Below are 11,348 nucleotides of genomic sequence, written 5' to 3' on the forward strand. Positions count from 1 at the left end.
AGGTCTCTTTACATGTAAGAAAACTGAATGTTTACTCATTTTCAGCAATCCACTTCCAAACTTCTATGCATCAATGCCTGCAGAATTTAAACAATCGAATTGCCCTTGCCGACGAACATTTCTTGGCTTTCAATAATAATAAATAAAAACATTCCCCTCTCTCTTTTTTCAAATCTAAGTCATTTAAAATTTTTCATGAAATCTATTAATTCTCATAAATTATATTATTATCGAAATAAATGATGATAAAAATAAAAAATAATTTATATTTTGAAATAAAACAATTATCTATTTATATTTTAATTGGGATGACCTAATTAATTAGACAAAATCATAGTGGTTAGCTGGAATGGCCCCTTCGTTTTAAACTCCTTTTTGACTCAAAACACCCAAATCAAGTTAGTTCTTTCTCTCGAGTCTTGAGTATTGACCCATATAATAATAATGATTGGTGATAATAACGTAAACGTGGAAGGCATTTTGCTGTTTTCATTTCATAATCTTGTTTATTACTGTTGAATAATAATGGAATCCAGAGGACGTGCCCTGCTCTAATATCCAAATGGCATGTCATTGTTAGGCAAAAATCTACAGTGCGTGGCGTGGCTCCGCTCCATGTTGTGTTTCTTCTCTTTGTTTTCGTTTTGTCTTAAATGGGATAATTAACAGAAAAGAAAGATAAAAATACATCATCGGCCATGCAAATGCAACTTCAAAAATATTAAATTCAGTCGAGGTTGGATTTGGTACAATATAAATAAATTTATTAAGAATGTAATGTCATTCCAACCCCACTAATTGCGCAATTGAGAAAGCACATGGCCAAACTTTTGTAGCCCCATGTGGCTTTGCCCTTACTAGGAGTTAGGATTAGACCCACCAAACCCCTCAACAGCTTTCTTAATCAATTTTAGTGTGTGGATGTTATAGCCTTATAGGTGAGATTCCTCGATTACTTAATCATAACGTTCTTAAAAAAACCCATTAAAATCTTTCAAAAAACCTTTAAAAAATAAGTTGTTAAACCAGACAAATTGATTGATTGAATTGATTAAATGTCTTGGCTTTATTCTTTTCTTCTCTGGGCTTCTTTCCATTGTTATTATAGCAGGCTTATTGTGTTTTGCCTTTTCTTGGGCTTTTTCTATACAAGAAAGTCTTGGCCCAACCTTTTTCTTTAGGCAACAATGAAATCATTTCATTTTGATCAATTGAAAGAAAATGAAGCACTCTCCATGAGTCAAAAATAAAGCAATTGCAGTATCATTTATCAACATCTTGCAATCAATATCACTTCATATTTCAGCATATCCAAGTATACATATCTCTTGTAAAATATTAACTTTGCAAACAAACTTAGTGCTTGAAGAAAACGCACGATTTTAAAGGGAGCATACCTTCTTTTATAGCAGCCAAGCTTTGTTAGGCTTGGAGTCCTCATTACTCGGTGTTTGAGTTGTGGAAGACGATTAATTATGACTCTGTGCTCTTCTCCTGTTGTAGGCTTACTAGTTGCCTGTAAATGCTATCAGGTTTTCCCATGAGCTGCATGTGGCTGCCAATTTCAGCCACCCGCCCATTTTGTAGCACAGCAATACTATCTGCGTTACGAATGGTTGATAATCTGTGGGCTACCAGAACTGTTGTTCGCCCTTCCATAAGCATATCCAAGGCCTCTTGAACCACCTTCTCTGATGTTGTATCTAATGCACTAGTAGCTTCATCCAAAAGAAGAATGGAAGGGTCCTTCAGTATTGCTCGAGCAATTGCAACTCTCTGTTTCTGCCCCCCAGATAACTGCAGTCCCCTATTGCCCACATGAGTTTGATAGCCTTCAGGCATTCTGCTGATGAATCCATGAGCATTTGCTGCCTTGGCTGCTTTCATTATCTCCATTTCTGAGGCATTTTCATTCCCATACTTGATGTTTTCATAAATAGTTGTGGAGAACAGTGCTGGCTCCTGCTGAACCAAACCTATTTTTAGCCTTAGGGATTTCAAGTTTAAGCTTTTAATGTCACATCCATCAATCAGAACTGTTCCAGAAATGGGGTCGTAGAATCTCAATATCAGCGAGATTATAGTACTCTTGCCTGATCCACTTTGGCCCACTACAGCCAGACTTTTGCCTGCTGGAACTGTGAGATTTAAACGCTCAAAAATAGTAATATGTGGCCTGGCAGGGTACTTGAAGGTCACGTTCCTGAATTCTATATCCCCATTGATATAAGTCACCACCTTCGATGTGGAATTGTTAGGATCTATAGCTGTTTTTCTATGGATAATAGTGAAAACTGACTCGAGTGCTTGTGAACCCTTCACAATATCTGGTGCAAGGGCAAGTGTTTCTGCTACAGACAATGCAGTGACTATCAAGACCATGAAAGACTTTGTGATGTGTCCGAAATTTGATTCTTTGTGTGTGATTAAGACTGATGCATACCAAAGACCAAGTGCATAGGAACCAAAAGCAAAAAGCTGGGTGAGGCCATAGCCAAAACCCGACATGTGTCCCCGTAAGAGTGCTTGCTTGTTTGGTTTGTTAAGTTGAGAGGCAAACTCAAAAGAGATTCGTTCTTCAGCCCCAAATGCAGCGACAGTACGAATATTGGTTAGTGCTTCACGAGCCAGAGAAGTTGCTTTAGAGTATGCTTGATAGTCTCCTCCAAACCCCTTGAGAAATAGTAGCTGCAATTTGAAAACGAGGGAACTTCAAGTGTGAGGATGTTGACAATGCATTCTAAATCAGTCTAAAGTAAATCATCAATCTGATCTCAAGGACATACCTCTGCTATGGAAGCTCCAATAAGCAGAGGGAATGAGGCAACAACAACAGCTGCAATGCGCCAACTTAATGTAAAGGCAATAACACATGCTGTAGCTGTGAGTGCAACATTCTGCACAATCGTCGAGAGACGGTCAGCTAGAGCACTTCGTACCAAGGTTGCATCAGCAGCTAAAGTTGATGTGAGTGAGCCGGTATTATTTTCATCTAAGTCAAACCAGCCAATCTCGTTGGAAAGTATAGCTGCAGTGGAAACAAGAAAAAGTTTCAGAATAATCTAAATTAAGAAAAAAAATCTGAACAATTGATAAGCAACCAGAGGGGTGAAACACGAGTAAACGAACAGAAAAAGCACCTGTGAACATTGATAAGCGAACACGAGCGGTAAGACGCTCTCCCATCAATGTATAGAAGTAGTGTTGCAGAAGATATATAGGAATGGTAACAACAGCCAATCCAACAAAAATAAAAGCTACCCGTCGAATCTCATGTTTCATTTCAGAGACATCAGGGGAATAAAATGCTGTCAGGACATGAGAAATCAAAAGGGCAAACAGAGGAGCTTCCATGCCACCCAGAATTGCACCCACTGACCCAAGCAGTGCATAAGGCCACTCTGGTGCATTTAATTTTACTAGTTCCCCAATTGTTGGGGTGGCAGAATACATGCTTTCATGGTCTGACTGCCCCTCTCTTTTTGAGATTGATTTAAAATCCTGCTGGTTATTTTGACCATGGGAAAGTTCTCGAAAGCTGGGACTCCTGACAGCTTCAGAATGATCCATTGAACTTGAATGTGTCGGATGTTCTGACACTTGCAAGCTCACAAGAGTTGCATACTCTCCTCCCTTAGATATCAAGTCCAAATGGTTCCCACTCTCAGCAACTTGACCATTCTTCAAGACAATGATGCTATCAACATCTCGAATAGTGGATAGGCGGTGAGCGACAATGATCGTAGTCCGATATGACATGATTTTATCCAGGGCCTGCTGAACAATAAGCTCTGATTCTGCATCAAGAGCACTTGTAGCCTCATCTAAAAGTAATATCCTTGGGTTTCTCAGCACTGCTCTTGCTATAGCTATTCTTTGCTTTTGTCCACCAGAAAGCTGAGTTCCTCCCTCTCCCACCTAGATTCGAGAAGCATCAAACATATCAGAAAGAAATTCAAAAAGATCGATTCTTTAATGATAAATTCTATCATGTCTTTCCCCTCTTAAAACTAGGCTTTTCTCAAGCCTCATTTGCTTAGGCTTTTCCCCTCTGATAGGGCTCACCTGAGTATGATAGCCATCAGGTAATTGTTGAATAAAAGAATGTGCATTAGCGGCTTCGGCAGCTTGAATAACTTGACTCATACTTGCAGCTTCTTTACCAAACAGAATATTGTCAGCTATAGTTGTGGCAAATAATGCTGGTTCCTGACTCACCAATCCCATCTGTTCTCTCAGCCATTTCAAGCGAAGAGCCTTAATATCATGTCCATCCAATAATATTTTACCTAATGAATTTTAAACATCAAAAGTAATGAACTTCACTTGTTGGATCTTGCAAATCCTGAAATGGAAATAGCCTCTTTAATGATAGCATAGATACCTGAATTAGGATCATAGAAACGTTGAACCATAGATATAATCGTGCTCTTTCCTGAGCCACTGGGACCAACAACTGCAAAGGTCTTCCCTGCACTTATGGAAAAGCTTAAATTTTCAAAGACCTTACCGGTCCGTGAAGGGTAAGTGAAACAAACATTGCAAAACTCAATTTTCCCATCTATTTTTGGCAATTCTGCCCCATCTTCTGAAATTTTAGAAGGATTGGAGTCTGTTTTAATCATGCTAATGATATTGGCAGCTGCAGCTCGTCCTTTAGCTATAGCAGCAAGGTTTGGAGTAGCTTGACCAAGAGCACTGTAAACACAAAAAGCCTATTTTCATCAGCATAAGACTGGATAACCAGTAATAAAACCTCAGGACTAGTTGCTAATATCACTCAAAGTGCACTTACAATCCACTGAAAATGACATTAATAATCATTGTGAATGCTTTTGCTCCATTTGTAACGTGATGCCTGACCAGTATGCTAGCATACCAGAGAAGCAACGCCCAAGCACAAAACAATAGCCCATATGTAAACCCCACACCAACTCCTTTTGCAACCCCACCTTTCTTCCCTACTTTGAGCGCTTTCTTAAGATACCTAGAGTAAGTTTCAATTGCTTTATCCTCTCCTACAAAAGAGTATACAGTGCGGATTTGCGAAATAACCTGGTTTATGAAAAAGATAAAAATTCTGGCTTCAGTATAAGCAAGTAATTCAATATCAGTCAGGAAGCCACAAAAAGCTAATAATTTTTAACAAGAGGCAAGTGATATACCTCATCTGCAACCTTGCCAGCTTCAGCATAAGCAGCCTCACCTTTTTCTGATAAGGTAGACATAATTATAGTATAAGCTCCTCCGGCAACAGCAATTAATGGAACCACCGCCAAGGTGAGGAGAGTAAGTTGCCATACTGATGCAAATCCAACGGCAAATCCAACAACAAATTGAGAAAGGTAGCGTATGGCATGGCCTGTCTGCATCAACAAACAAAAGAAATGGTTTGAGAAAGTTACTTGTCAAACTGGTACCCTACGAATTCAAGCTGATATTTTCCAGTTACCTTGTCGCCTATTGCATCTTGCACTAGTATTGCATCGCTGGAAATGTGAAATATAATGTTGGAGTCTCCAGCTTCTGTGTCAAAAAAATTCATATCTTTTTTAAGCACAGACTGGAGATACTTGAGACGCAAACGAGAAGTCTGTCTCTCCCCAGTTTGCATCCAAAATGCAACACCTGAAAAATGCAAGATCAACAACAGTGGTGAACAGTTTCCTGAAAAAATTTGTCTGCCAGATTGAGTTTGAAATCATGAAACATACCCATCCATGCTGATACAAAAACAGCAAGCCCCAGATACACTAAATACAAGGCATGCTGCAATAAAGATATATATCAAAAATTTTATTTTCATGCAAAATAAAATGCAATAATTTATGCTAGGAATATGAAGCAAAGCAAATCACTAAGCTTTTTCTATTATCGTTTATAACCCTATTAGGCCATTACCAGAGCCTGTTAAAAACACTTGAAAAAGTAATAATGTAATAACAGTGACTTTTAATGAGCTAGGCCTTCAAGTAATATAAAGCAAACAAGAAATTAAAATATTACAACATATCTGTAGAGGATTGAGTTGAGATTGTACCTGGGAGATCTTTGAAGACATTTTATGAGGATCCAAAGCTAAATTCCCTAGAGAGTCGATCATACGACCAAAAAAAATAAAAAATACAGGGAGTGCTGCACCATGGATGCATGACCCAAGACTTCCCACAAACATCAACAAATAGTCAATTTTATCAGCAGCAAAAAATAAACCAAAGAACGAAACAGTTGGACTTGAGCTTTTGCTCGACGACGGTTGGTCCATGTTTTTCGGATGTGAATTGTGGTCCAAAACCTGATCAGACGAATGCTCCAACTCTTCCATTGGCAAAATGCAGAAAATAGATAAAGAGAAACAAAAAAACGAAAGTGAAGCAGAAAAGAAAGAAAGACTTGTTCAGTTGTTTGAGACACACAGAATCCGTGGAAGATGAGCAGTCCATTCCCGCCAATAAATGTAGAGGCTTTTTCAACTTAGCTGGCCAACTAAAAACTCGGCTCCTTAATTATCTTTTGAATTTAAAGATTGCTTGATTGGTCAAGGAATGGTGTTCGAGGGACTAACGTCGAACACTCTCAAATCATAATTTTCAAATTTCAATTAGCCGCTTTTGTAGCTTCCATCATTCATTTCCCTGTCCTTATTTTGCGTTTCTTAGTAAGTATTCACGAATGCGTCAGTAACTGTAATTAGAATACAATTATATATATATATATATCTTCAAAAAAAAAAAAAAATATATATATATATATATACAGGGAATGGCCTAAATCCCTATCGACAATAGACGGAAAGTGGGGAGCCAGTTCATTCGACAAACACCTTCTGTTTAGGTAGAGTACTAGCTAGGGAAGTTCGCACATGAGCTTCAGCCGCTTTCTCAACTGCATTTACCATTAATGCGACTCCGTCGTCCATCACCACAAAATCAAAACAAAATAGGTCATTCCTTTTGTGGAGCCACTGCATCTCATTCCTTGTGTGGTAAACGTTACGAAGGTTTACTGTACATCCAATTTCCATCTCTTTCCATGTCTCCCCCCCAGGCTCCAACAATTATGGCCAAAGAAATTTACGAGCTGAGCAGTGCTGGATAGATTTGAAAGGAACGGGCCTAATGGGCGCCTATGTCTTGGGCCTCTTGTCCAGCAAATGAAACTGCCTGCTAGGGCCGAACGTTAATAGATATGGGCTAGCTTGTGGTTCTTACTACATATATAGTCCACATTATTTGTCGAGATATACTATAGAAAATTGCTACAAAATATTGAAAATTCAAAATTAAAAAATGTTTAAATATTCTTATCTAGACAAAGAAAATGTTCTCAGTGTAGAAAATAAATCAAATGGCACTTGGAGAGAGTGGATTGTACAATATCTTCGTTCTTTTTTATAAAGGCTGTTTTTGTTAATTCATTCATGACTTTCACGTTACAAGGAGTGCAATTTGGACCTTTGTTAATACCAGAACTTAGAAATCGTTGCTTGTTTTGTGCAATTTGCTGGAAATATGCAAAGTGGCTGAGGGGAAAATAAAAATTACACACAGATTCAGATATAAATAGCATTTTATAATTCTTTTTAAGAGAAATGAAAAAGAAAGACACGGCAGCTATGCCTTTACTATAGCTTTGGTTTGTGCACCCCAATTCAAAAACGCGGCGGTGATCACAAACTCCCTCCACTGACTAAAACCAGACAAAAACGACAAAAAAACAAAAGGAAAAAGGAAAAACGACATTACAGTAAGAAATTCATAACCAAACAAAGCCCACTCTCCAATAATTGATTATGCTTTTATTTACAGGGAAGATCCAAAAGCCTGCCAACTTCGTTACCAATCACACAATGTTAATTCACCGTAGACGTAGAAGTCGCCGGAGATTATCTGTTGCGCCGTCATCCACTCCGGCGGCTTCTGCAGTGCAACTGAGTTTTGGCCTCATAGAAAACTTTGGCAACGGTAAACTGCTAGGAGGTGGGGATAGTGTAAATACCGTACTTGAAAAACTCTCCAAATCTTTGATTCCAATGGTATTACCTGCCACTGAAAAATACGATGGTGATGATGATATAACCTTAGAAATATCTTTTGGTAAATCTTTCGGGTCGGGTCCTAATGGTGCAGTTGACACAGTTACAAAAGACTTCGCCGATAGTTTATCACGGGTCACCTTCGAATCCTGGCTAGGCTCTTCTCTTTTGGTGATTGGCTGTTTAGATTTCTTAGGAGTAAGCGATTGATCTCTGGTTCGATTTGTTTTTCTAGAAATAGGAGGGCAAGAGATGTCTCGGGTTCGAGACGGGAGAGAGTTATAAGGTCTGGAAATCGGAAGAGGAAGGAGAGGTGGCTGCGTTTGTCTTTGAATTTGCTGTGGATAGAGAATGGAAAATGAAGGAGGGCAAGAAAAGGAAAGAGAAGGCGGAGGAGCAAACAAAAGGCCACTTCCATGGATATTGTTGTTGTTTGTGGGAGCCAAATTTTCAGTGGATCTTGAAACAAAACTTCGAGTGTTTCTCTTTGATTGGTTTTTCATTTGCTTGTGAGAGATTGATTGATCGGCAGAGGATGGAACAAAAATTGCCTCCATAGTTTTGAAATTGCAGTTTGTTTTTAATATATCTATAGAGAAAATTAATTAAACAGAAGGAGATATCCTCAAATATAAACAAGAAAAATGCAATAGAGAAGGAAAGGACAAAGATCTTGAAAAACAAAGCGATCAGAGGCCCTGAAATTTTCTTACAACAATAACTCTATATAACAGAGGGAAAATCCTTTAATATTTTCTCGAGAAAGTAGCTAAAAATTTTTCCAAATATAAAAGAAAAGATCTTTAAAGATGATAATACATAGCGCTATTGAACAAGACAAGTTTTCGCTCTCACGAAGAGAGAAAATGATAAATCAGATCTTGCGACCTGCGACAAATCTTAAAATCGGGTTTTTATAGATATTTAACTGTTTATGTTTCAGGACTCTGTGCGTCAACTTGGTTCCTCCTTTTATATAAAAAGGGCAGCAACGGCTACTTCATTTTTTATAATTTTGTAAAATTTTTTTACTCATTTTCTTAATGAAAATATCTCCATTACTCCTAATTTACCGACAACCGTTGCGGTCGGCTACCCCTTAGTCCAAGACCGGGGACACTGTAGGGCGGCAACCGCCGACGCAATGAAGATCGTCGGATATTATTTAAGAAATAGCCGTTGAGAGCATTATGACCGTTGATTATACCCTCGGTTATTCGAACTTTGTCTCGTGAGATAAGAACTAGAAGACTCTTAGCCATACACGTAATCAACGGTATGGGGCCCACGGTATTTTGTTAAACAAAATTAAAAAAATTGTTGTTCGAGTCTGTATGACTTCGAGTGCGGGGAATAAGTGAAAGCAACACAAATTGAGTAAAAAGATTGATTTTTAGGCGTTGGTGGTCCTACACTAACCCTGCAGAGCTGGGCTCGTCGTTTTTCTTACACGTGGCAGAATAAGAGCCATTCAATCGACATGGCTTCGTTGATTGCCAGTGAATTTTCACTAGACTAAAATAAAATCATAGAATAGTCATTTTCAAGCCAATTATAATCAAATCAAATTTAAAAATACATATTATTCCATATGATATTTAACATTAGCCAATCGCATTGCTCCAATCCTAATGTTTCATTGATCTTTTGTTTGTTTTGGGTCCCATCATCATATTTTAAATTTAAACTAATTGTCTGACGGCTATATAATATCAAATATATGCATCCTATTGGTAGTTAACTACTCGTAAATAATTTTGGTTGAAATAATTGAAAATGACTAGCGATGTTATTTTTCTCCGAGAGACACAGAGTTCTTCTCAGCTCTCAACCGCCCAAAGAAATTTGTTTTCTACTGTGTGGAGTAGCGTTGACAATTTCAAAACTGAACTCTCAAATCTTTTCTGATTAATTAAAAACAAAGCATCTTAACAGACTTTTTCTTGCATCCATCAACAGTTCAACATTTCCATTAACGATCTGAAATTTGGTATTCTAGAAATGGCCATAGCGAATCAGAGTATCAGAGTTATGGCACATGGGATATTACGTTGGTAGTTGCAACTTGTGCACCGTCCATTTCATTAAGCCCACGTTCGTCGTTCAAGAAAGGGAAAGACGCAGCTATCTTAAAGATAAAGAAGGTAAGTTATAGATTAACACGTAATCAACTTTGTATTTATATGCTTTTAAAATTAAAATAAAAAAATAAAACGTTGGTTCTCATTTTATTAATAATAATAATTTCCGGTTATTTTATAGTTAGGTTCATCTGATTTTGCTGCCCAACATAAGAATGTATGTAGTAACCTTCACGTGAGACCTAAAAAAAAAAAACAAAAAGAAATTGGGAAGAAAAAGGAGGTCTCACATCATCTGAATGGAGTTCCCTGTTAGGTCGTGGATTGATTGGATACCATTATAAAAATATATTTTTATTAATATTTTTCATCATTTATTAAAAAAAAGATAAATTAAAATAAAATTTTAATTAATTATTATAATATGCTGTTGGTGTAAAAGAAAAGGGGAGCATTTTCATGTTATAAAGTAAAATTTTATTGCTCATGAGTGACATAAAGGGGAAGGACCATATACTATAGTGCATCGATCAATAATAAAGATGAAAGAGGAAATAAAAAAAAGGAAAGGTCGGTTTCTTAAAAGAATGGTCAAATGATAAAAGCTAAATCTGTTTTTCTTTTTCTTTTTTTTTTTTTTTTTTTTTTGCACCTTTTATGGATAAAATCCAGGTCATCATGTTCCCTCAAAATTTACCATATTTAGACATTAGTAAGTGAAGTTTCAGATTCTTCATTATTGTTTGATAAATGGGCTTTCTTAATTGTATTTGTTCAGTTCTTAGTGGACTTGTCTCACCTTAGGCCCAACATAGAGAGATTGCAAGGATTTCTATACTAAAGCCTTAATATAGGCCTAGTTGGGCTTTTCATTTTTAGGTTGTAAAGAGGTAGATGGCGACACGTATTGCCCCCTCAAAATTTCATTGTCTTTGTCGACTTTCTTCTGTCACTAAAAATGCCAATTCTTTCCACTGTAATAGATACTTGTTTTTCTCCAAGTAGTTGGTCACTAAAGTCTACATTGTCTATCAACTATCATAACTGAAAATGACAGTTCATTCAAACTCCACCACAATAAATCCTCATCGTCCGTTTATCAATCTCTCTTCCCATTTTGCCCTTTCTAATTACTACATTAACATTTGACACTAGGTTCAACTTGCACCTACACGGTATTTTCTCGAAATATAAATTATTTTTTGGTGATTATTTTGTTTTAAAATATAAAT

The 11,348-nt window shown here is 37.2% G+C and overlaps 2 protein-coding genes across 2 annotated transcripts; both read right to left on the reverse strand.

The window, feature by feature from the left end:
• Positions 1-1,236: 1,236 nt before the first annotated feature.
• Positions 1,237-6,445, reverse strand: LOC105635316 (ABC transporter B family member 13). Its single transcript, XM_012218375.4, has 10 exons — positions 6,041-6,445; positions 5,715-5,769; positions 5,453-5,628; positions 5,166-5,366; positions 4,796-5,055; positions 4,385-4,698; positions 4,066-4,289; positions 3,141-3,918; positions 2,787-3,028; positions 1,237-2,688 (listed from the first exon to the last, which is right to left on the reverse strand). The coding sequence occupies exons 1-10, from the start codon at positions 6,323-6,325 to the stop codon at positions 1,474-1,476; spliced, it is 3,750 nt and encodes a 1,249-aa protein (XP_012073765.1). The 5' UTR covers positions 6,326-6,445; the 3' UTR covers positions 1,237-1,473.
• A 1,106-nt stretch (positions 6,446-7,551) lies between these two features.
• Positions 7,552-8,990, reverse strand: LOC105635318 (uncharacterized). The gene has a single exon (XM_012218376.4). The coding sequence runs from the start codon at positions 8,590-8,592 to the stop codon at positions 7,858-7,860; it is 735 nt and encodes a 244-aa protein (XP_012073766.1). The 5' UTR covers positions 8,593-8,990; the 3' UTR covers positions 7,552-7,857.
• Positions 8,991-11,348: the final 2,358 nt, after the last annotated feature.

Source organism: Jatropha curcas, chromosome 9 (genome assembly GCF_041381405.1).
Source record: "Jatropha curcas cultivar XTBG-Jc1 chromosome 9, XTBG_Jcur_1.0, whole genome shotgun sequence".
Taxonomy (NCBI): domain Eukaryota; kingdom Viridiplantae; phylum Streptophyta; class Magnoliopsida; order Malpighiales; family Euphorbiaceae; genus Jatropha; species Jatropha curcas.

Excerpts from the sequence above, each read along its gene's own strand:
- LOC105635316 (XM_012218375.4), bottom strand. The coding sequence starts at position 6,325 with ATGGAAGAGTTGGAGCATTCGTCTGATCAGGTTTTGGACCACAATTCA. Across the intron at positions 5,056-5,165 it reads CTGGCAAGGTTGCAGATGAG|GTTATTTCGCAAATCCGCAC; the intron begins GTATATCACTTG and ends TTCATAAACCAG. Across the intron at positions 4,290-4,384 it reads TTTCTATGATCCTAATTCAG|GTAAAATATTATTGGATGGA; the intron begins GTATCTATGCTA and ends AAAATTCATTAG.
- LOC105635318 (XM_012218376.4), bottom strand. The coding sequence starts at position 8,592 with ATGGAGGCAATTTTTGTTCCATCCTCTGCCGATCAATCAATCTCTCAC.